The 26629-nt window shown below is 30.6% G+C and overlaps 3 protein-coding genes across 8 annotated transcripts in view; 2 read left to right on the top strand and 1 right to left on the bottom strand.

Moving 5' to 3' along the window:
• LOC145194852 (serine/threonine-protein kinase Nek8-like) overlaps nt 1-16354 on the top strand; it is a 39915-nt gene extending 23561 nt beyond the window's left edge. For 2 of the 6 annotated variants that reach the window (XM_090070254.1, XM_090070253.1), the window contains 5 exons: nt 559-709; nt 855-1012; nt 1453-1611; nt 1727-1888; nt 16220-16354. In XM_090070254.1, the coding sequence (XP_089926380.1) occupies nt 559-709; nt 855-1012; nt 1453-1611; nt 1727-1888; nt 16220-16233 (644 nt within the window). In that variant the 3' untranslated portion in view covers nt 16234-16354. Of the gene's footprint in view, nt 1-558; nt 710-854; nt 1013-1452; nt 1612-1726; nt 1889-12383; nt 12454-14554; nt 14694-16219 lie in introns of those variants that run through there. The other 4 variants (XM_090070256.1, XM_090070255.1, XM_090070257.1 and 1 more) reach the window with 3 other exon arrangements.
• Nucleotides 7089-12102, bottom strand: LOC149880134 (uncharacterized). The gene has a single exon (XM_090070577.1). It carries the CDS (start codon nt 9264-9266, stop codon nt 7224-7226), a length of 2043 nt encoding a protein of 680 aa, XP_089926703.1. The 5' UTR covers nt 9267-12102; the 3' UTR covers nt 7089-7223.
• LOC149880133 (solute carrier family 35 member E1-like) lies at nt 16242-22819 on the top strand. Its single transcript, XM_090070259.1, has 6 exons — nt 16242-16562; nt 16640-16705; nt 16808-16945; nt 17148-17273; nt 17959-18204; nt 22562-22819. The coding sequence occupies exons 1-6, from the start codon at nt 16242-16244 to the stop codon at nt 22685-22687; spliced, it is 1023 nt and encodes a 340-aa protein (XP_089926385.1). The 3' UTR covers nt 22688-22819.
• The last annotated feature ends 3810 nt before the right edge of the window (nt 22820-26629 follow it).

Raw genomic sequence — 26629 nt, 5'->3', positions numbered from 1 at the left:
TAGCTGTTTTAGTCCTTTTAGAAGTTTGTAGGAATCTTATAGATTTTAAGTAGTTTTGTTGGAATTATATAGAACTTTTTGGTTAATCACAGCATTTTTAACTTTTAATAGTTTATTATCTTGTCTTATAAAATTTCTTTCAATTTTATCATGGTTGAACATTTACAACACTAACTCATTTTAATAGCATGAGGTTCTATGTGATGAGAATAAAACAAGGTTCAAGTGATGAAACAAATTCCCAAAAATGCACTTAAGAGATATGCAGCATTATTAGTTTTTAACACCATCAAATCAAAGTACATCAATCCTAGATTTGTATGAAAAGATTGGAAAGCACATACTCCTAAAATTCATGCAACTATCATTATTACTATTATCACCCTTATATAGTTATTGTTATTATCATTGCTAATGGTAATATTATGAAATAAAAATGAGTTGAGAAGTAATTTTAAAAATTGCTATATATATTTTTTGATAAAAATTGTTTTTGTTTATTCCAATTTCAACTTCCAAACTTAAATAAAAGCTAAACATTTCTTATGGTTTTTCTAGGTAACCTTGGCCTAAATGATCTGCATGAAAGATGTAACCCAACATTAGTACCTTTACCTGCAAACTTTCATACAAAATCTATTTTTTGTGGCCGTGATTTTTCATTTATCATATCAGAAGAAGGAAATGTTCTTGCTTGTGGTAGTAATAGGTGTGTTTAACAAAGAAAATTCTTTCTGTTTTATCAATAATTTCATTTATATTAGATATTTTATTTACAAGTCCTTTAAACTTTTTTCTTTTGTATTTTTTTCATTTTTTTTTTTTATTTTTAACATTTGTTGGCAATGTTATAGGTACAACAAGCTTGGAGTTTTAACTGAAGAGCAGCTGGAGCAAAAAGAATTCATGAATAAAGATATTCTTGTTTTCACTGAAATTTCTGCTAAACCATTATGTGACCATAAAATAGTGGCAATCGGTACTGGAAATTCACATGTCAGCTTTTTAACAGGTTTTATTTTTAATTTTTGTTATCGCGGTTTTTTTTTAGTTACAAATGTTTCTAGAAATACCTAAAATTAAAATTTCTTTCATAGAGGTTTTGAATTTTTACACTTTTAAAAGATTTTGTTTAAGTTTCAAATGTTTACTTAATTATTCCAAAATATCTTTTTAGTATGATATATTAGTCAAGGTTACTGAGTAGGGGAAAATTCCTAAAATGATATAACTCAATTTAAACAAATATTTTTAAAATCCTAAACAAGCAAATGGGAGAAACATGATAAGTTTCAGTTGCTGAAAATTGTTTTGTTTGTAAATTGAAAATATTTTTTGAATAATTCAGTTTAAGCAACCCTCACCTATGTTAAAAATCAGTTTCCTAATAATTTTTAAAATGAACTTCTAGTTAAAACTTTTGTTTGTTTTTCATTTTATTGAATTTTTTAGACACTGGTTTAATATTCATGTCAGGGTCTAATAAAAACTTTCAACTTGGATTTAAAAGACCAGATGGAGACCTAAGGCCTGGGCTTGTGAAGTTTTCACAAACTAATAGAGTAGAACATGTGGCATGTGGAGATACCTTTACAGTTGCTGTAACAAAAAGTTTGTTATACATTTAAATATATTTTGATCTTTTAAAAGAAAATTCAGAAAAAAGAAAATGCCTCAATTTTTATATTGAAAGAAATAGCTTGACACTTTTTTTTTAAAAAATTAGGCAATAAAATATTCACTTGGGGTAGCGGAAAACATGGAAGGTTAGGTCTTGGAACTCTTGATGAGGCAGGTGAACCAAGAGAAGTTATCATCAATGATGGGAATAAAGCAAAGTTTCATTCTCTTTCTGTTTCAAACAATATTACACTTCTTGCTGGACAAAGTACGTTGAATCCATTCTAGATAAATAATTAAACTGTTACTAGAAAAACAAGTGTTTTATTCTGTTTATGGTAAAATTGCACTTATTAAATATATATATATATATATATATATATATATATATATATATATATATATATATATATATATATATATATATATATATATATATATATATATATATATATATATAGATATATATAGATATATATAGATATATATAGATATATAGATATATAGATATATATATATAGATATATAGATATATAGATATATAGATATATATATATAGATATATAGATATGAGACCGTCAGCTTCAAAACCGGCCCTTTGCACTAAAGCAAATTTTACAGGATACACCTTTTTTTTTGTCCAAATAAAAAAATTAAAAAAAACATATACACCTCATGTTTAGTCACTAATGAATGGTTTCCTATGTGAATATCAGTAATTGTGATTATCATTGAATAGAAATATTTAATTGAAGGGGATTTTTTTCAAAAAAAGAGCCGGTTTTGATCCAGTCACTGCACATTTTAACAAAATTTTAATTGTTTTGTGATTAATTTCGTTGGAACCCATGGTTATTTAAAGTCCACCGCGATTTCACACGCTTTTCAGTATATTTACGCCATCTATGGATAATTTAAGAAAACTCTCTCTCCCCTTTTTTAGCAGGATAGCCCGCTAATGTTTTCAAAAAGTTAAATATATTTCGAAATAATTTTTGCCATGCATAAAATTTCTATTAAAATGCAATAATGTAACTAATTATTAGTGGTCATAAAAATTGAAGAAATACCTGCATCACATGTCATATAAGTTTTAGCTACCTGGATTTTATAGCAGAAGAAACAAAACACTGAAAAAATTTTTAATGAGAAATTTATTATGGTTCTTGCAATATGATGTTTCTTTATAAAGTTTCAATATAATATATGGCACATTCAGCAGGCAGGTGTTATCAAATAAAATTTCTGTTAGACATGTATAGGCCACAAATGCTTGTGTGAACAACATTTAAAAGATTAAATTTACTTATGTAATAATTAGCAAGACAAAAATTATATAGCTTTCTTTTTTTATATGCACCTTAAAAAGCACATTAAAAATGCAAGTCAATGTCATAATAAAAATGTCTTTACAATAAAATACTCTTTGGTGCCTAATAGAAGGGGGGGGGGGTTGGAATAAGCGGGGGGGTTGGAAATATCACTAAAACTTAATAAGCAGGGGGGGGGGTTGGAAAATTTCGAGTTTTTTTAAATACTTAAAGCAATAACTAAGTAATGTTTTTGTTAATTATTAACATATATATTAGTGTCTGAAAACAAGTAAATATATAATAAAGAAGTACTAAAGTCCAAAGAAGAAGTATTCACAGTAGTCCAGTTCAAATAAGTTTCTCTCTTTATATATTTTGTAAAATATGAAATATGTTACCCTCGTCCTCTTGCTCAACATCGGTATTATCATGAGCCTCTTTTATTCGTTTCTTGACGCTTTTTCGAGCTTCGTAAAAAGCTGATTTCATTTTTTTTAGATGTGGCTTGAAAATAATACTAGTTTCATTTTCCTCAAACACCTTTTGCAGTGCATCTAAAAACGTCGCGTCCTTATTAATCAATGGATCATCTGAAACATTTGTCAGAGATGAAATGGTATTGGAAGGATTAGCTATAGCTTCAACCGCCACAGTTGGTGTTAAATCAGGCTGTGTTTCAGCATTGTTCTGTTCGCTATCACTTCCACTTTTGTCACTTGTGCCATCAATTTCATTTCCATTTTCGTCTTCTAATAATTAACGATCGTCCTCGATATAATCCAACAATTTCAAACCCTCGTGGTTTCTCCGAATACCTTTCGGTGGAATCAGGTTCTTTATAACCGACTGCAGGTTTACTGACACAGGTGATTCTGTTAGCTTCTTTCGAAATGTCTGCATGTCACTGCCGATCAGCGCAAACAGTTTGTCTGAGACCAGGTGATCTTCCGATCCATCCAATGAACTGGTAACGAACAGTTTTTTGAATACCTTAACAAAGTCATCTGGAACGTCTCTCCAAGCAGACAAAAGTATTTTGACCATATCTTCGCGTTTCGGTGAAGGGACTTTGTTTTTATTCACTTCCAGCATTTTCAACATCAAATCCATTTCTTCGTGTCTGTATAATGCCTTCAGACGGCGATATAGATCGGTATCATTTGCTTGAATGAAACCAGTGATACCTCCGCCCATCACAATAAGAATGTAGCCGCGTTGATAAAGAGCTTTTCTAACTTCTGGCATTAGGTGGACAGCGTAATCATCCAGGACGTAAATTGCAAAACTCTTTTGTGTGAAGGGATTGAAACAATTCGGGAGATTATTTATCGTTTTGATCATGTGCTCTAATCGATAAGATCCACTTGGAGACCACTGGTAATTGACATTATCGACTTTTACCTTTGCTATAACTCCTTTACCTTTGAAGACGAATTCAGGCTGGCATTTAATGTTTGAAACGCTTGAAACCTGTGTGAATACAGTAACGCGCTCCCTGGAAAGATTATGATTTTCCTTAACAAATGTCTCTTCACATATTACTTACCTCTTCACCTTTAAACGACATTGTCTTCTCCTGTGAACTTTCATTTCTGTGGAGGGGCATTTGGTCCCCATTTATAATAGGAGGATCAACCCCATATTTCTCGATAAAGAACTTTCGAACTGCCCAGACATTTTGGAGATAATCACGAAGTCTTATCAGAAGATCTTCTTTCTTGATTGAATAGCGTTTATTTGGCTTTCTTAAGCTGACCCCGTATTCATTTTCCCAGGATTTAATCCATTTATTACTAAATTTGAGTTTCTCTTGTTCAGGAACTGAGTTTTGAATGAGCCATTCGCCATAAAGTTGCTGTGCTTTCAGCTTGAACAAACGTCGCGGCAAACGTCGCAGCAAACGTCCCTTCAACGATTCTCTCACATCTACGAACCAGTGGAATAATGCTACTCTTACTTCTAGGGCCTTCACTTTACGACCAGCACCAGCTCCTCGCGATTTTTTCGGTGGACAAAAGGAAGGATCTTGCAAACGCTCTAGGTCGTTGTATGAACGGGATGCAATTTTAACTGCTTTTACGAATTCAGGGTCGTCACCTTTTGCATCGACCAAATCAGTATAAAAGAATCGGACAGACTTTGCAACATATCCAATTGTCGGTTTTATTGGCACGTGTCGTTTTCTTTTTGCATCGTATTTCGTCTTTCCTTTGTTTTTTATCACTTCGGCATCGTACTCTTTTTTGAACTTTTCCACAATTTTTCCAAGCTCCATTTTTTCTACGTTACTATATTGGCTTCTTTCTGTCCTTTTAAAAATTCTTTTCGTAGTCGCCATTTCGTTCTTACACTCTGATTTTACAACGTATACAAGTAAATAAGTACTGTAAATGATATGACGTGACGATAGAAAGAAGAAATTTTTTTTTTAAATGAATAATGACGTAACGATAGAAAGAAGAAAATAGAACGTTCTTTTTTTTTAAAACAAAGTTTTTTTGAATAAATGATATTACGTAACGTAAGTAAAGAGTGAAAAAGAAAATTTTTGTAAAAAATTGTCTTGTCTTGGATAGAATTTTTTCTAAAATTTAATAGCCGGGGGGGGGGGGGTTGGAATAAGAATGTCCTGGATGGAAAATTTTTGGAAAATTAATTAGCAAGGGGGGGGGGACGTCTATTAGGCACCAAAGAGTAGTTTCAAATTTACAAAATTTAAATTACTAAATCCTAACATCAACATCATCAACATCAGATGATCCATCTTCACCACAGCACAGCTCATTATTTTCTTCTGATTCACTATCCTGATCAGAGCCAATGCCATCTATTTCCCCATTAGGTATGATTTTATTGTAAAACTCAAGATTTTGATCTTGTCTCCAATCAACACCATAATGAGAGTTCAATAACTTTTCTACATCCTTTATTTTCTTTGGGTTAATTTTAATTTGTGAATGAATGATTGGTAAATTAATTGAATTAAAGTTTTTACCTTTCTTGGTCAATGACTTAAAAGCATTAACTTCTGCTGTATAAAAAGGTTCACCTCTCACCTCAATAGTTCTTGGTCTTTTTAACACAATGATTCTTTTACAACTAGCTATTTTAAAATGCCAAGAAATATTATTTCTTAGAATTGTTTTCAAATAACTTTTCCGATCAAAAATTTCATAATCTTCTCCTAAGTGGAAAACTGCAGAATGTTTTTCAATGACCTCCACATACTCTTTGGGTCTAACAATGATCTCCTTTTTATTGATGACCTTTTCAATGGTGCCAAACACCCTATCTGGTGGGATAAAGGAGTGACCTGTCACTGGGAAATCCAGATCCACTGTTTGAATATGAAGATGAGCTTTATTGTGGAGCAAATAACTGATCATACAAATCATTACTGTATTCTTATTTTGCCCAGGGCATCCATCACAGCACAATCTGAGTCTTTTTATGTTGCTAGACATGCTTAAATTATTCAGAGAAAAATAAAGAGCAGGTGCAATTTCATTTGATCCCTTAGGTTGTTCCCCTCTATCCAATAGTGAGAATCAATATTTTCTTTGTTAAGTGTATTATGAGAGCTCCCTTTTGGGTCATTCCATGTCAAATCAACTAAAAAAATAATAATTCGACACCATGCCATCTCAGATTTTGCTGATTTTTGGAATACAAGCTTGAATTAATAAAAGAAAACTTCACTCCAAATTTTAGTGTCTGACTCCTTACGGTTTCAGAGATACTGATACTTGGTCGCAATCTCTTTTTTAACTTTTTTTTTCAGCGCCATTTTTTTTTTTTTTGGCTCATTGCACGACAATTAGCTTTAACTTATGAAATACTTGTTTAATAGTGGTAAAAGTTTCTACTTAATTATATTTTAGGGTGAGGAACTCAAAAATCATGGGTAAAATACACAAAAATTTAAGCTTCTATGTGAAAATTCAATTTCAAAATGGTGTAACACTTTTCGTAATTTTTTTGATGCCCCGTACAAAAAAATGTTTATCTCGAGATGCCTAAAAGATAAAACTCTGAAATTTTTTCTTAATGTATATGTAATAATATATATGTAACAAACTCCATAATACAAAAAAACTGCAGGGGTTTTCTTTTTTAAATCAGATTTATTACTATTCAAAGTTTTATAATAATAAACCCAAAAAATTTCGAAATTACACTAAAATCATGAAAATAATTAAATTGTAATGAGAAAAACTAAAACTAAAAGGCAATAAGAATTGACAATCTTCGACATTTAATAAAAATTAAAAATCTTTGAAAGATAACAAATTAGTTCTCTGGTTTAAAGTTTGCCCAGCTATCTTCAATGCTCTGGTGATCTATTTCACTGATTTTGTATTGTCTTCCTGTAACAGTTGATGGAATATTAATCATTAACAATAAGTTTGTTGATAGAACCCAGCACACATCATCTCTAGAAGGCCAATAATATGACCTTGAAGGGTAACATGGATGCATGAATCTAACTAGAAAGTCTTTATTTTCAACATCAGTTTCCTCAACTAGTCCGATCCATGGATTGTTATCATATATCAAACATACAAACACGCCAATGCTTATATTAGACAAGAATTCTTTAATAATCTCATCAGTTTGAAAATTAAAAACAAATGAATACTCCAATTGTTCAGAAACAATTTTAGTTCCAAATTTTGTGTTACTTATTGGAACAAAATTGTGATAGGTGCGAGTGCCTGGTAACGTTTTTGCAGTTGCATATCTTTGCTCCATTTCACTTCGAATTATTGTGTTTGACTCCTTAGATATGTAATAAAAATTAATTCCTATGATTTCATTTTGACAAAAATTAAACATTGCATATGCTGTAAGAATATGATTTGTTGTTGTTCGATGAAGGCTAGCAATTGAAGTTAGTCTTTTTACAGTCCCGCCAATACCATCACAGGGTGATTTACCGTGACTTGTTGCAAAGAAAGACCATGTACATTTCATAGCAAAATCTTGTTCATGGTGGCATATATTTATGAAGTGTTTGCAGTTTTTGTACTGGCCAGCACACCTATCTGAAAAGTAATGGACAGTTTCTATTTGATGAGAAATATCGCTTTTAATATGTTCAATTGCTAGCTTCATCACATGATAAACCATATCTACATCATGCAGTAAATCATCTGAGATGAAACATAATGAATCACATTTGAGGACATTATTTTCTTTATAATAAATTACTGTTGGATGCAATGTTGCTTGAATTTTGTTCCAGTGAAAACTTTGTATTTCGTCTTGTACAACAAACTCATAATTTTCTGAGAAATCAAAAAGGACAACAACCTCAGTACTACTTAACTCATTTTTTAACTTTCTTAAAGAAGCAGCTTGACTTTTTGCAATGTAAGAATGAACAGTAAGTTTTTGTAGCTTATTTTTCAAAATATTAATAAAGCTACTTGTCGTTTCTGTTAGACTTAATAGCTCAGATCGGTCTGTTGTTTTCCATTGTTTATAATCTATACAATAATCATCATCTTCATCAATATCGTCTTGAGAGTATAACTCATTTTCAAGATAATGTACAAATGCAGAATCTTCTGGGCACATAGGGCAACGATGTATCATGCAATTCTTGTTAGCCCTACTACAAATAAGCATATCAATAAGTTCGTGATAATCCTTTGATAATTCAACTGCACTAATCATTAACTTAACATTTTGATGGTAGGTGCACACACATACTGTATGCGTATCAGATGCTCCTACTGTAATGCACCATTTTGGACGATGTGAACAAAAGTTAGAAAAACAAGTCTTTATATCTGGATAACAGATTTTAAACTTTGCATATAGCTCTTTTAGATTTGAGAGAATCAAACGCTTTTGCATGTGAGGTCTTCGAGCTATACTAACAAAATCTTTTTTACCAGACATAAGTCTGCTATTTTCATCATTACAATAAAATTCAATAATTTTATCTACTGATTCTTGAGGTGTTTTCTTTCCTTTTTTTTTTTCAGAAAAAGATAAAATACCATTTTTCTGCAGCAATTTGCGTGATATCTGCACCATATAATTAGTAACATTAAATTCTTTTTCTATATCTTTGTGAGACCAAAAAATTGGAACCAGTGTTAGTAGTTGAATTTTCTGATTACGATTGGAAATTAACATTTTTTCTTTGATTTTTCTAATAAGTATATCCGTGTCATTTGCTTTACCTTTGACTTCCTTAGATAATTTATTGAAGGAATCTTCTTGGCTTAACTCTTCAGGATCTATATTTAAAGTCCTTGCAATGCCTAACTTTACTTTTTTTTGAACATGTAACAATTTTTTTGCCAAGAGCAACTCTAACATGACTATTTACTGCATGCATTTTGAGAGGACTTATGTTCATAATCGTCAAAGAAGAATTAGGATTTTTTTTTAACAACTCATTTGTATTAAGTTCATTATCTTCATCTTCATAAACCTGGCTACAAGTTGGTTCTCTTGTCCATCATCCTTAAATGACATCAATTTAATCGTACATGAGGGACATATCTTTTCTCCAAGAATAACATTAATACCAATATTTTTCAATTTCCGAGCAAGTATTAATTTCTTTACATCCTCCTAAAAACATATATAATTTATATAAAATTACAATAAAGTTTTCAAAAAGTTTCATGATTAAGTAATAATACCTTTTCTTCTTTTTCTTTTGTGTGAATTAAACGGATTACTGCAAGTTATGTGGATTACGGAATAACGTTTTAAATAAACATATTCATGGTGTAGGCAAACCGTTGCATTTTCATCAAATTGAATGCCAGAATGACTAATTATCAAGTCTTTTTCAACATCATTAAGACTTGAAACTTTCTTGATATCATGGGATTTTACATATGTTTGTTTGTTACAAATTTCTTTATTTGTTATTCCAATTGAACATATTTCTTTATCATTCATATTTTTTAGTTCTGTAAGAAACAATTTTAAAATAATTATTGTTTGAAGATTTGAAAATAGAAAATCCTTTAGCTATTAAACATAATGATCTTAGATGTGAAATGCAAACAAGTTTATATGTTAGAACTGCACCTAAGAAAGCAAGATTCTAAAAATCTTTTTAAAAAAATGCAAAAAATAAATGCAAATAATATTTTTTCATTATAAAATAAAAATTTTTTTCCTAATTTTTTAATAAAACTTTGAATAGTAATAAATCTGATTTAAAAAAGAAAACCCCTGCAGTTTTTTTGTATTATGGAGTTTGTTACATATATAACATTAGGAAAAAATTTCAGAGTTTTATCTTTTAGGCATCTCGAGATAAACATTTTTTTGTACGGGGCATCAAAAAAATTACGAAAAGTGTTACACCATTTTGAAATTGAATTTTCACATAGAAGCTTAAATTTTTGTGTATTTTACCCATGATTTTTGAGTTCCTCACCCTAAAATATAATTAAGTAGAAACTTTTACCACTATTAAACAAGTATTTCATAAGTTAAAGCTAATTGTGTCGTGCAATGAGCCAAAAAAAAAAAAATGGCGCTGATAAAAAAAGTTAAAAAAGAGATTGCGACCAAGTATCAGTATCTCTGAAACCGTAAGGAGTCAGACACTAAAATTTGGAGTGAAGTTTTCTTTTATTAATTCAAGCTTGTATTCCAAAAATCAGCAAAATCTGAGATGTCATGGTGCTGATCATAAATTGAATTGAGCTGGAATGACCCTTTTAAAATTGTAAAATTATAAAAATTGAACTGCCTCCTATAATATGCAGCTTGATCTGATAGTTTAGGTAAGGCTTGGTTCTTCTCACAATCAAATGAGAGGGTAACAAGGTCATCACTTTCTTCCCTCAGCCCTCAGCTTGTCAAAATAAGCATCAGCTCTTTGGCAATAGATGTTTAATTTTAAAATTATTTTTTCTCTGGCTTGGAGATCTTTTGTATTTTTGATTCTAGTTTTAAGTTCAGAACATGCAGAGCAGCTGTCAACTCTAGGGGTCCCAAAACCTAGATTATACTCTGTATTGAATATATTAGTAAAAAACCATTTGGTAACTTTTAATTGACTATCACACTTTTTGTTATACATCCTCCACATTGCAACAGTTGAGAGTTCAGCTGGTAAGTACTGCCTACATTTTGAGTGTGATCTACAGTAGTGCTTTTCACTAACTTGAAATGATTCTATGAATTTATTTACTTTCTCTTTTTTCTCAACAAATTTCTCTGCTTTCCTGTCTCCACCTCTACTTTCTTTGGCTGAAGTACCAGATTTGTGATATCTACTGATAACTCCAAGCAGTCTATGTTTTTTTATGCCTAATATTCCTAAAAATGTTCTCCAACAAACTGCTATTCTTATAGAGGAAGAAACAGCCTTTGTAACAACATTTTTTACAGTAAATTCTCTTTTCCTATTTGATTCACCTTTAACACGTTTCGGCTGTAGGGATGAACAATGCATCAAAATGAAGTTGTCCTGGTCTATTTTCTTACTTATTTGATAAAATTGCTCATTGAAAGTGGTGACATCACTCTGTGACAGGCAGTGACATTGGAAAGCACCCAATTTATGCTTGCATGAAGGGTTTTTTGGTGGACTCTTCTTTGAATACCTGCAGAAAAATAGAAGTTAAAAGTTAATAAACATAATTACAAATAACACTTCATCAGTAATGCATACCTAGCTTTCTTCTCCCTTGCTCGTTTTTTGTTTTCGGGGTCTGCAATGCATTTGCGTGACTGCAGTTTGCTTGTTTTTTTTACTTTTCTATCGTTTTCCATCGCAAATAAGTCTGTAAATGTTTAGTTAATTAATATTTCATAAATATGTTCTACTTTTTCTATTACTTACATGACAAATCATGAAGAATTTGCAATTTCCATAATAAAATATAAATAAAATATAAGATAAAAGCATTAAAAACGAAAGAATTTTCAATATCAGCTGTTGTAATCATGTAGTGATATGATAAGTGCTTTCCTATTGGCTGAAATAATAAACTGGTTTTGAAGCAGCTGCTCAAACAAAAGGAGCCAGTTTTGCACCATTTGCTGACTTTTACATAGGAAAAACTAGGTTTTTAGGCTTCTTTACAAATATTTAGGATTGAACAGGTTTTGCACCATCTTTTTTTTTTTCAATATAGTGCAAGCCCTTACAAGACATTTGCCACGCTTCATTCAAAATTGAAAAAAATGTCAAAGGGCCGGTTTTGAAGCTGACGGTCTCATATATATGCATATATATATGTATATATATATATATATATATATATATATATATATATATATATATATATATATATATATATATATATATATATATGTATGTATGTATGTATGTATGTATGTATGTATGTATGTATGTATGTATGTATGTATGTATGTATGTATGTATGTATGTATGTATGTATGTATGTATGTATGTATATGTGTGTGTGTATCACTATGTATGTTTGTATTTTCTTTTAGTTTCCTAGAAGATGTAAAATCAAAAAATTTATTTATAAAAATGAAAAAATGAAAATTTGATGTTCATTTTTATGATGATTTTTGTTTGTCTTCCATTAATCTGCGAATAGTTTTTTCTCTGGGTGAAGAACATTATTATGTATTTATGTTTTCAATTTGCTATTAATGGTTTGGCTTTTTATTTAGTTTTTGAGAAAATTTTTCAATATAAAAAAAGATAAATACAGCTTAAACTTAATGCTTCAAATTATCAAAATCTAAATTTGCATGTATTTTTTAATTATGTCTTAGATGAATAATAAATTAAATAATGCTTTTGTAAGTGTAATTTGTAATTTCATCAGTGCACTCTTTTTTAAAACTAATCTTTTCCATTCATCTTTTTTTCAATCCTTTGAGTGAAATTGTAAGGAAAGTAAAAGTCATAGTGTTTATTATGTTACATATTTATTATACTATCACATATTTATTACATTTATGGTATCAATTATTGTTAAATACTTTTTTTAACCTCAAGATTTTCTTAAATATTTACTTTTCAAAAATGAATTTCAAAGCATCAACAACAAAATAACAATAAAAACATTTGAACTATTATGTAAACTTGCATTTATTAATACTATTATGATTGGTGAAATAACTTAATTTTAAGGTAATTTGCGAAATTTGTGCCTAAGCGGATTTTAGATCTTCAAATTTAAATATATATTCACTTATGTAAACAACCTACCCTTTGTACTGTAAAAACTAAAAATTAAAAAACAAAAAAAAAATAAAATAAAAAAATGCATATTGGATGCTACTATTCTTATCCACCAGCTGAAACAAAAACTTCATCAAAGCTTGAAATAATTTAAGGCATGTTTAGTAGTCTACCAGAAATAAGTTTTAAAACTTCTTTTAGTGTATACATAAGATGAATTTAGTAAATATTTTAGAATTATAAATGCATATTTAAAGTTTGCTTAACCCCTTTTTTTTTGTATAAATTTAAAAAAAGATTTTAAATGTTTATGATATATCAATACTACATGTCATATGTATAAATACCACATGTCATCAGGGCCACCGAGAGCCTTCAAGCCGCCTTTTTTGGTGCCCTTAGATTTCGCTTCATATATATACTTAGCATAGAACCAATAAAGTACATTATGTCTTTATAGCTACTTTAACTTTATTTCATTTATTTCACAATTCCTAATTTAAATAAAATTTTCGAGCTTTTTTTGAGGCAAAATTATAAATTACTTCATCATATTACAATGATTTTGCGAGATCATTTTCAATAGACAGCATCATAAGATTTGAAAGTCGCTCTTGTCCCATGGTGGCTCTGAAATGGTTTTTTGTAATCTTAAGTTTACTAAAAGATCTTTCACCCTCTGCAACGGATATTGGCATTGTGTGAAAAACGATTAATTTCGAAAATATTCGTAAATTGCTTCAAAAATTATATATATATATATATATATATATATATATATATATATATATATATATATATATATATATATATATATATATATATATATATATATATATACTAATCAAAATACTGATTTGAAGGTGAGTTAGTAGAAATATATAGGTCTCTCTCTCTCTCTCTCTCTCTCTCTCTATATATATATATATATATATATATATATATATATATATATATATATATATATATATATATATATATAGAGAGAGAGAGAGAGAGAGAGAGAGAGAGAGAGAGAGACCTATATATTTCTACTAACTCACCTTCAAATCAGTATTTTGATTAGTAGCTTTGTAAAACCAACGTAATTCTTGGAGCGTTTGTTTATTTTTTTTCACATTCTTTTGTCCTTTTGGAAGGCAATCCTCTATTTTGGGCACCAGAAAGTTTTTTACGATTCATTATTAACAGTTACTGTAAATAACCGTACGCATCAATAAAATAATAGCATAGTCAACTACGCAAACTCATCAAAAAATTATAAACTCAATCTCAAAAAGCTAATATCATAAATCAATATTTCAATAGTTAAATATAAATCTTAAACATGAATTACCATAAATAAGTTGATCGTTAAGAGTTGAAAAATATTTACTATTACTTTGTAAATTCTGAATAGAATTATTTCTAAATTGTATTCACAGTTTGTTATTGCTAATTATCAACGTTTACGCTTTTTTTACTTTAGTCTGATGAATGCGAAAATCTCAAGGGACATTTTTAATTTAACAGCGTATAGAGTACAAAATCAATGATGAGTTCATATTTTAAAATTTTTTCGAGGAATTAAAAATAATGATATAACGCGAGTAATATATACATTTCAATTATGGCATTTTAAGATTAAAAAAACTATTTTTATTTTACTTCGGCATCTGGCGCCCCATTGACATCTGCCGTCCGGGAGAAACTGTCCCTTTGGCCCCCCCCCCCCTTTTGGCGGCCCTGCATGTCATATGTATTTAGTCATTATTTACCCTGAATTTGCCAAAGAATGAGATTATTCTGCTAAACAATCTAGAATGGGACTTATCAATAAATGCTATAGTAAACAGCTCCTTGTTTAGATTCCTCACACGTCTGAGGAATGATTTAATAAAGAATTGGTGATTTGTTTGTTAACAATTTTATGGTTATTTGTTAACTTAAAACAGAAGTTGATTAGCTGGAGTGGCTGTTGGAACTAGGCACGGCTTCCAAGACATTCAAAAAGACTTTCAATGCAGATTGTGAGCTGTTAGTCTGAATTGCAGATCTTCATAGAGTATAGGAACCTCCCCATCTACCTAGCTCTTTGTGTAGGTCCAGGGGCCATAAGTAGAATACTGTGCGTTGGAGTATTGCCCAGAAAAAATACTGTTAAATCTAATATTTCATGATAATTTTCTCAAACTAACTGACATTGGCTCAATCAAGTGCTGCACTTAACTTTGGTGTAAAAATATGCACTGGCTCTGTTTGATAATTCTTGATAATCTTCTCTTCTTGATATTATTCAGAGTCAGATTAAATTTTGTGTTCTGCCTCTGTATTTGATTCTTATTCTGAAGTCAGTTGATCATTTCCATCAATTAATGTTCCTATCTTAGTTTTTACAACCTCTTCCTTACTTTTAAGAGATTCTGTTTGCTTCATACTTTTTATCTTTCTATCCTCCTGCCAAGCTCATGTAGTATCTATGCTCCCCATATAGCCTTGACTGGTCTTCTAAGAATGATCTGTCTTCAACAGTGCAAATCAGTGGCATACCATCTTAAAGAAATCCTTTAAAAATCTTTAAAAAGATCTAAAATAAGCATCATGCCTATTTTATCTATGGAATCTGCTACTGTCTGGAAGTTGCTGTCATTGATCCAGTTCCAATGTTTTTAGAATCTCTTAAATAATAGAATGTTTGGACCTGTTTTACTTAGCTATTTTAATTATAGGAAAGCATGTGCTTCTGGTTAACCCTTTCTATTAAGTAATAAAAAATAAATTCAACCAATGCAATTGATTTTGCTTAGACAAACATCAAAGTACATCTGCTTTGAGATGATAACTATTTTTTATGACTAAACTTTAATAGTAACACTTATATCAAACATGGTAAATACTTACAATAACTTTCATTCAGAAAAATAAACATGAAAATAAGCATGAAGTTGCAAATTTTTATATGCCTGTAATCCACTGGTGGACTCCTATATACCTGTGGTCCACTCTGATAAACACCTATAGTTTGATGGTAATATTTTTACATACCTTTGATTGGTTTTATTTTTAAAATTTTTACTGTGAATTTAGTTAAATTATGAGGAATTATTTTTAGACTTGACTTACTTTGTGTGTATACATATTGATTAATTTATAGATAGTATGTCATAAAAATCAAAATGCCAAAATTTAGTCGTTCATTGAAAGTGACTGTGTTGTGTGTGTCTTGGTATTTGTTATCAACAACAAATAACATTGTTGGCAAAAAGATTTTAGTTCAATATCCTTACCCTTTAACTATATCTCTGTTTCATATGCTCTCAAGTTCTTTTATGGTGTACCCAGTTCTCTTAATGGCAGGTATAAATACTCGGTATAATTGCTCCAAGTATTTTATGTTGCGTTTTATATTTCCACTTGGTTTTGGAAAATTACTTGGTTCAATTGCTTCACATATCAGTATATGGCGAGTGACTATTTCATATGCTCATACAGTTAAGGTTTGTAACTAATATCTTGCAATATAATGGAGATTTATAAATTTTTTGAGTTTTAATTTCTTTTAATTGGTATTTAGGCTTCTTTACCAATATTTACTGTTTTACTTGGTCGGCTTATTTATAAAGATTCACAATCAAAGCAGGTATTTTATAATTTCTTGCTCATAGAAGAAAAATTAAATCAAAAAACTTAAAATTTAAATACAAAAAAATATTTTAATATTACCTATGTATATAAATTCTAGGTATATATATCTTTATTGCCAATTGTACTTGGTGTGGCTATAGCAACAATGACTGAATTATCATTTGAAATTTATGGCATGTGCAGTGCATTGCTTGCTACATTTATCTTTGCTTTGCAGAACTTGTACTCAAAATTGGTGAGTAAATTTCTTGTTTGATCTTTTGTAGTTTTTTAAAAAAGATGTCATAATTTTTGTAGTTTTTAGGGTAAAGTTTCTATAACACTTTTTTTTTATGAATTTTGGTATTGATGATTCTGTTATGGTATAAGTTACTGATATTTAAAGTTGTATTATTAGTAAAAAATAAAAAACATCAGATTCTAGAATAATATTTTAGGCAATAAAAGAAGTTCGATTACATCCTCTACAGATGCTAGTGACTATTTCACAAATATCTCTTGTTATTTGTATACCTTTGTGGATATTTATTGATACACCTGAAATGGCTAAAGACATAAACTTAGTATGTCATACATTCTTCTTGTTCCATTTTATGTATATTGCTTAACAACTGTTGTTTTATTTAACTTATTTACTTCTTCTATTCTTTTTCTTATAACTGTTATTTACCTTTTATTGTTTGGTTGTTGGAGTCAAAACTTCTATCTTAGAATCAAACTGAAATTTCTTGAATACAGTATGATTTTTAACTGTAATTGTTACATACTCTATTATTTGTTACAAGAATATCTCATTACATTTTACAAAAATATTTCAATATTTATTACAAGAGCATCTTGTTACTTGCTCCAAGAAGCTCTTGTAAAAAATGCCATGATACATTTTTTAAAAATAAAACAAGTAAAATAATCTTTCAGTACTCAATTGACATAGGCATTTACTTTTTGGCAAAAAACAATCTTCTTTTCATATGTTTCTTACTTATATGTAGCTTTTTCCAGGCTAATCTACTATGAAATCCTTTATTTTAATTGTGTTTTAAGAGTGACTTTGATGCCAAGATTTTTCTCAACTTTATTTGCTAATTTTTGGGCCCATTCAATTCTCTGACACCAGCTCACCATTATAATAAATAAAAATTTTTGAAAAGCTGACTGGGTAATAGGAATAAATGAATTAAATAAGAGTTTTCATATAATTAAAAACTGTTGAGGAAACTAACTGGAAAATATTTACTTTATTTGTAGCAATCAACTGCAGATCAATTGGATCTACTTGGTAGACTTTCAATTAGCAGTTTTATAAATTTTCTTCAAAGTATAGTTTCCTTCTCAGTACTTCATCTTCTTTCTCCACTCAGCTATTCAGTAGCAAATGCAACAAAGCGAGTGCTTATTATAACAGTTTCGCTTGCAACACTGCGTAATCCTGTAACTATAGTTAACTTCTTAGGAATGATGCTTGCTATATTTGGAGTGTTTTTATATAATAGGGTGAGTTCTATGCTTGTTATTTTTATTTAATTTAAATAATATTTAAATAGTAGCTTAAAATATTTCCTATATGAAAATTTAATCAATATTTTATTCTACATCTTCTGAATGCTCCTTCTGTCTCTTAAACCCAGAAAAAACTTTGAACTTTCACAAAGTTTGTTCAGCAAAGCTACCCGATCCTCAGTTGTAGTAAAAACATGAAGAAATTTAAATTATCAATTTTTCAAGTTGAATCTAGAGTTAAATTTATCTTATTTTTCAAATATAATAAATTCAACTCTAAGTTCTCAGCAATCTGCTGATAGAAATGAATTCTTTAACTTTGTTATTGCCTCAATGTCACCAGACTGCAACTTGATAGAAAAACTGCAATTTTTTACACCACAAATATGTTTTAAACACTAATCAATTGAAATTAGATTTGGTATTGGCCTTAAAATGTTTTTGTGTAAAAATTCCAATTTTTTAGCATTTTGTTTGAATTCTGACATCCTTACCAATGAAGATCACAGAGGAAAAACCATAGTTGTCCAATTTCACTGTTAAATATGACAAGGCATGATTTCCCATTTAAACTTGTTGACAGTAAAAGATGAACAGAATGCATATTTCTGTTATATTGCTGTTACAGTTTATTAGAAAATATATTTCTGTTCGGCGTCTCCGGAGCAGTAAAGAGCGTTCATCAAAAGCGGAATTTCACCATCGTTTTTATAGATATCATAAAGTATTGTTAGAAGTGATAGATCTACTGGAATCAATCTGTGCATTAAATCTGTGGATTAAAGAATTAAAAGTCATTTACAATACAACATTCCTATTACAGAACAATTAAAACACATCCATTAAAAATATAAATATTGTATTTAGGAAAATAGCTCATAGCATTAGATTTCATTCTTTTTATATATATATACAGTATTGGACAAAATATTTGCAACCAAATAATGCTAATTTAGTTTCTTTATATAAAAGTGCTGCATTCTTTCAATTTAGAGAAATAACTATGTAACTGTTTAGAGACAAAGTTCTTCAAGTTTTATTCATCACAAAGTTCATTATTTGTACACGAAAATTAATAAATTAATCAAAAGTATTAAAAAAAGTTGATTTCCTTCTGGTCAAAACAAGTGCAACTCGACAAAATGTTGACCAAGCTGTATTTCGCTATCAATATTTCGTGGCGAATCCTTTGTTGTCAATCACAGCCTTGCATCTTTGAGGCATAGATTCGATCAGGTGGTCAATCAAACTTTGTGGAATCGCTGCCCAGGCCTTTTGGATTTGTTCAAACAGTTGATCCTTATTACGAACACCTTCACGATTAATTCTGCGGTTGATGATCTCCCGCAGGTTCTCGATAGGGTTGAGATCCGGAGATTGAGGCGGCCAATCCATCACCGATAGGTGGTTGTCTTGAAACCACTGCTTGACTACTTTTGCAGTGTGTTTCGGATCGTTGTCTTGCTGAAAAACCCATTTTATTGGCATACTCCATTCAGCATGAGGTAACATAACACCTTTCAGGATATTTTTATACATGAAACGGTCCATTATTCCATCGTTTCGATGTATTGGACCTAGACCGTTAGCAGAAAAACACCCCCAGACCATTACATTACCTCCACCATGCTTCACGGTCTTATGGCAGTAACGTAAATCGAGGCGTTTTCCGGCCGGTCGACGTACACGGCAAATGCCATCGCTCCCAATGATGTTGAACTTCGATTCATCACTGAACAGGACAGTTCGCCATTTCTGCACATTCCAGTCAATATGAGATGTAGCAAACAGGAGTCTTTTCTTCTGGTTTTTTAGTGAAATCAGCGGTTTCTTTGCAGGGCATCAAGAAAACAATCCGGCTTCAACAGCACGTCGTCTGATTGTTCGGTCCGATACAGGCAGCTCTAATTGTTTTTGTATCTCGACTGATGATATCCAGGGATCCTTCTTGACGAATCTGACGATCATAGAATCCTCTCTAGAAGTGGTGGAACGCGGTCTTCCACCTTTGTTATCTGCTGCCAACTTCCCCGTAGAACGATATTTGGAACATAGTCTTGATACGGTCCATTTTTTCACGCGATATTTATCACAAATACTTTTTTGTGACATTCCACTTACGTAATCGCCAATAATTTTCTTTCTTAGTTCCAATCCAAGACTGTCGGGAGCCATTTTTGCACTTTTGCACAAGTCATAAAAATAATAAAAATTTTGCACACATTTTGCACAACTCATAAAAATAATAAAAATAAATAATCACGCTTCTCAAGGCTTACCGTGTTACATTTATCTTGTGATGATACAACAATGCTCTGTGGAACACAACGTCTTGGTTGGATGTGGACTGTATTGATGTAATGAAACACTTGTTGTATTTCACTTATTGTATTGATGTTCTTCGATAAAGCACTTTGATAAAACTCACTTCGATAAACTGTCTTGATAATACTGACTGATTGACTTCCGTATACTGACTGAATTACATGTCGATTTACATGTCTCTTATATAGTAAAATGAACCTGTGTGAACCTGTTCTGGAAGATTCTAGATGCCTCTTTTCGATGCTTCTGGAAGCTTCTGGATGCTTCTGAATGTTTCTGGATATTTCTGGATGCTACTGGATGCTTCTAGATGCTTCTTCTAGAAACTTCTGGATACTTCCTTTAATTATTAAAAAACTTCCGTGACGTTGACACGGACCAGACTTAAGAAAATGAAACAAACCAAAAAAGTTGCACTTGTTTTGTCCGCTGCAAAATGGCACTTGTCAACGAAATTCTGCCTGTGTGCTGTCACCTGTCAGCTGATTGCTCATGTCATGGCATGCTATGACTCCAGACTCCTGAACTGTTTGCTGTGGTAGTATAGTTCGTTTCGTTTTTAAGACATGTAAAATTAGGAACACTTTTTAGGATTGTTCGATGTTGGTTGCAAATGTTTTGTCCAATACTGTATATCTTTTAATCTGAACTATTTTGTTTTCCATCATTAGGTTTGCTATGTAAAGTCATGCAAGATCATCATAAATAAGAAGCATATACTTTTTTTGCTGTAGATGTTGGTTTGATTATTCAACATATTTATTCAGAGTTCTTTTCTTACATTACGCAAGAAACAAGACAACCAGATTGTACCTTTCAGAGAACTTGAACATTTCCGAAATGTATAGCATGTTTAAGGAGAAACATCCAAAGCTTAAGTGCTACATCAGAGGAAAATATCTGCCCGATTAAAAGCACAAAGCTCCAATTACTGTGAGACAATATGAATTCTACTCCTTTAATATTCATGTCTTTTCATTCTAAAACGTTTATTTCCATTGTTGCAATAAAAACTGCAAACAAGAAAAGGTTAGATGATGTGAAAAGGTTAAATGATACAAGCAGTGTCATTTCCAGTCCGAAAACACTCCTGTATGTAGGAATATGATGGCCAGTGTGAATCAAAAGTTTCCAGCAGAGACATCTGTGGACTTGATGAATGTTTTGCAGACCTCACGTATCAAACCGGAATTATGTAATGTCATCAATATGACAAGTTACATCTTTTTAAAAGTTCACCGAATTTCTGAAACCACGTTTTGGCACTGTCTTTTCCAGACTCGCTTGCTAGAGAAATTTAAATTTTAAAGGGTCATCCTCAACTTCTCATGTATCAAACCTTTCAGTTGGAATGAACCTTTCAGCTATATGCCTGTTACTCCCCGTCAGGCCAGAGTATCTGGTCCTGCAACAAAAGGCAGAAAACAGACTCAAATTATCCATGTGACTAAATTTTTTAAAAAAATGAGCAAAACACAGGTCCTTTGACCATCTCCAGTGCAATTTTAAAGACTTGTTTAAGCTGAAAGAGCGAAACAAACCTTTCTTTGAGCAATAATCACCCTCAAGACAACATCAGCAACCAGACTTTTTCTGAAATTTTGGGCCATTATCAAATTTTTTTATAGTAATTATCAGTATACCAATCAATCGTATACTAATAATTCGAATAAAAATACTTTTTTTGAAAAATCGTTGTTCTTGTTTATCGTCGGTGAAAAACTAGTAAGAGTATAAATTTTTTTTTAACAATTGTAGATCATGACTAATTTGATAATTGCGCAGCTTTTGAATAAGTTATAAAATTCATTTTATTTTTGTAGCACCCCTTTCTATTGTACATCGGTAAAAAGTACTAATCTTTGTTCATTTTTAAATTAGCTGAAAATCAATTTATATCCATGACAAATCAGACTTCTTCAATTATGCTCAGCGTACAGTTATAAATGATTACTTATTTATTTTATGTATTTGTAAGTTTTTATTTGTTAGTTGTATATTTTTTATGTTTATATATTAATTTTAGGCCAAAATCTCTCAGAATACGATGAAATCAATTCTTCCAACTATGGCAAGTGAAAAGTTTTCTGAAAGCCTTTCCGATTCATCTCCTCGATATCGTGCTTTCATTAAAGCTAGCACTTTTATATAAAAAATTTTTAAATTAGCAATTTATTGAATATTTAAAATATTATACTTAATAAGTTTCGAATTATTTCTTTCAATTATTTATATTTTTTAACTGAAAATATATTAATAGAATGCTGGCTGAAATATTTATTAACTAAAGGACACATCAAATCCTCTGATTTTTTAGAAATTATGAACTATTGTTTAGAATTTTCATAATTTGTTTATTCTATTATACTTCCCAACAAATATTCACATCATAAAATTTTATTAGTATATTATCTCATTTGATTTACTTTGGGGTGCTTATTTCAAAAATGAAATTAGTTTGTGTAAAGCAGCTCTAGTTTGTAAGATTTTTCAAACTACCTCCATTTTGGGTGACAGTGCATATTAAGTCAGTTTCAACTAAAACATTAACAATTTTTTTCAGAATTAAAACAATGGCTGCAGAAAAAAGGTGTTTAAACAATCCAGCTGTTTTTACTTTCTTTATGGTGACCTTTACAAAGTATCTTAAATCGATTGCGGACTTCATTAAATCTGCGTACTTTAGCTATTTTGAAGTGAATATTTGCAATCCACAAAAGCCTTGGGTGCCAAATACTGTATGCCGAAATTTTCTTTCTTTGCGGCAATAGTCTAGTACAAATCGACCTGTTCTTAATCTCAAGAGCTGTTCTTAATCCCTTTATCATGATAATTTTTTTTTTTTTTTGTGGTGAACATTACCCGTACAAATTCAGAAAGTCGAGCAAAATGATCTTATTCAACGTTGTCTTCTGCTCAGCAACTTTGTACACACTCTGATCATTCACTAGTGGCAGCACCATCGACACCATCAATATGCTTTGATGATGACATGGATAGTCCAGAAGAAAAACTGATCACGTGGAAGCTGAAGAAAAAAAACATGAACCTGACTCCTACTTTACATTTAGTCAAGTGACAGATCCTCAATGATTTAATTGAGTTTTAAACGACTTAATAAGAGATTTAAATCTATCGAAAGACGGGGGTCTATAACGGGTCTTTCGGGGGGTTTTAACATCTGAAAAAAAAAAGTCTACTTGCACTAGATACAAAAGTTACATTTTGTTTTACTCATTAAAAGTTATTATTGCTTTACTGCCTACTGTAGTAATATTCAAGGTACTATGCAAAAGACTGGTTTACAAAAATATAAAACAAGTAATTGACGTCTTTTATTGATAGTAGTAAAGGAAGTTCAAAGTATGCACTGTTACGCAATGGAACTGAGTATTTGAAATTCTGGAAATTCTTCTTTCATAGAGGTTGAATGTCCTATATCTATAGAAATTCAACCTCTATGAAAGAAGAATATAGGAATATTTCTTTAGTTTAGAAGAACTGAAGTATATTTGTGTTAATTTGAAAATGGTAAATTTCCTTTTAGGACAACAAAAAGGAATTTTGTTGTTTACAGAACAGCCTCGACATTAACAACCGTTGGACTCAAAAAATATGGTCATTGAGGGAGTCAGTAATTTTTAGTAAACAAAATGTAATAAATCCACCTTTGGTTAATCATGATCGAATTATATTGCCGCCACTTCACATAAAACTTGATATGTTGAATTATATTGCCGCCACTTCACATAAAACTTGATATGTTGAAATAATTTGTTAAAGCTTTTTATAAAGTTGACGAATGTTTTGCTTGTCTGTAAAAAATATTTTCTGGGCTAAGCAATGAAAAGTTGAAAAAAGGTATTTTTGATGGACCACAAATTAGACAGCTGATAAAAAAAACCCAAATTTTGTTGAATCTATGAACAAACTTGATAAGTAAACCTAGAATTGTTTCGTTTCGGTGATCCAAAACTTTTGGAAATTGTAAATCATAGAACTATTCACAACTAGCTAACAATATGTTGTCTAACTTGAAACATCTAGGGTGTAACATGAGCCTTGAACTACATTATTTATATTCTCATTTGGATCGTTTTCCTGAATTTCTTGGAGAAGAAGCAAGTGAAGAGCAAGGTGAAAGGTTTCATCAGAACATTCGCACAAAGGATGTGGGACACACATTTAATCATTGATTACTGCTGGAACCTTCGTCGGAATCTTAAACACGCACCTCATTCAAGAAAATCTTATTAAAGACTTTTTTTACCCCAACCACAGTAACTGTTTAAAATAAAGTATGTAAATAATCATACTTTTGTACTAGCTTTTAACCTGCGTATAAATTTAAAACGATAGCTGCTAGAAAAAAAATAGTGTTATTTCGTAACCAGCACACTTAACTTAGCCGGAAACAAATAAAAACACTCTGGAAGATTCAGTGTTGATCAGTGCTATCAGTCTGATATTTAAAAAATTTGCCCTTTTGAATTCTTTAGATATTAAGAGTTAATTTCTATAAAATTCAACTTCAAGTTTAAATGTAAAAATTGGGGCTTAACAAAAATTGGATGATCATAAAAGTAATTAATGCTGCCGTACCATTTCTCATCTTATCTTCTATCCAATGAAAACTTGTTACGTAACCTAAATACAAAAAAAGAAATAACTAGTAGGTCAAAAAAAATATAGAAAGGGCTAAACTAGCCAACACAAAAAATGAGTCATTACAATACTCAAAGAGTTTACGGCTTTAATGGTTGCAACAGAATCAGACGAAGAAAAAGTTCTATAAATAATGAAAAGCATCAGGATCCGGCCTCTATGTATCACAATTAATGCATGTATCTTTGTCCAATTACAAAATCAGTTGCTGTTTCTGTGTACATGGTACATAGAACAATCTTACTCTTAATAGACGATTTAGCATAACCACTTTGCATTCACATCAGAAAGCAAACCATTTTAAAATCCTATCACTTGCCATTCTTGCATTCTCTTTATACTTTATTCACCATTTTTTTTCTTGCATTCTCTTTATACTTTATTCACCATTTTTAAACTTTCGTAATTTTCTTTGAGAGTTATGGAATGAGCCATAGAACGATGAAGAGCCGTTTTTAAGATTTTAATAGAACTTTTTATGAGAAGATGTCACTCAGAAGGAATGCATGAGATTCCGATTTTTTTCAAACAAGTCTTTTACATCAGTGAAAAAGAAAGAAAATACTTTTCATTAATTTTTTGAACACTTATAAGACAATTCTCAAAAACGAATTCCACTGTTTCAACCGGAAATTGCAAGATGTCTAGAAAGGGTGTTTAATTTTGAAATTACTGAGAGACGCGTGGTCAGAGAGGTGGGAGGTGTGCAATGTAAATAGCTAGGTTCGTAAAAATTTAGTAGTGATGGAGCCATTAACTGATCAACAGCGTACGTTTTGTGTCTAAGCATATTCCTACACCGACGTTACGTGGATTAACTATGAAGAAGTAGTAATGTTGAACATGATCAATCTTTCCGCTGCTCTAAGCACACTAAATCTAATAGTTTTTTTTTTGATGGATAGGAAAACTGTATTTTTGAAGGAATTATGAATATAGTGCAATATAAAAATGTTCCAGAAATTGTTGCGCAAGATGGAGCAACATGCTAAACGACGAAATCAGATTAAAAACTTCTTTTTTACCAAAACCTTCCATTTTTAGATTGCGCAGTAAATCTTAATCCAACATAGAAAACTTGGGGGTTGCTAAAAAAGGAAATACCAAATGAATATATCATGTATAAAGTTGTTTTGATCAAAAAAATCATCTATCACTGGAATTGTAACAAAAATCTCTGACAAAATTGTATTAAGGGGGAAGTACCCCATAAATTCAGTAAAAATTGAAAAAAAAAATTTTGTTTGTTTCGGAAGTAAAAATTAATGAAGAACACAATGAAATAAAGAGATTTCATAAACAATGTCAGGAAAGTGGAATAATTTCAATTTTTTGAACCATACTCATCAAGTTTAACCATAGCAACGCACATAGCAACGATAAAGCTTCTGCTTATCTGCTTATTTTAGAGCTTACATAAAGTTAAATC

The sequence above is a fragment of the Hydra viridissima genome, unplaced genomic scaffold (assembly GCF_058129835.1).
Source record: "Hydra viridissima isolate aposymbiotic clone 2 unplaced genomic scaffold, HvirCarnegie_v1 scaffold_13, whole genome shotgun sequence".
Taxonomy (NCBI): domain Eukaryota; kingdom Metazoa; phylum Cnidaria; class Hydrozoa; order Anthoathecata; family Hydridae; genus Hydra; species Hydra viridissima.
Note: the sequence above shows the minus strand (reverse complement) of the source record. Positions and strands in the feature narration are given on the sequence as shown.

Coding starts and splice junctions, on each gene's coding strand:
- LOC149880133 (XM_090070259.1), top strand. CDS start 16,242: ATGCCAAAATTTAGTCGTTCATTGAAAGTGACTGTGTTGTGTGTGTCT. Junction 16,563..16,639: donor CATATGCTCATACAGTTAAG/GTTTGTAACTAA, acceptor ATTGGTATTTAG/GCTTCTTTACCAATATTTAC. Junction 18,205..22,561: donor GAGTGTTTTTATATAATAGG/GTGAGTTCTATG, acceptor TATTAATTTTAG/GCCAAAATCTCTCAGAATAC.
- LOC149880134 (XM_090070577.1), bottom strand. CDS start 9,266: ATGTTAGAGTTGCTCTTGGCAAAAAAATTGTTACATGTTCAAAAAAAA.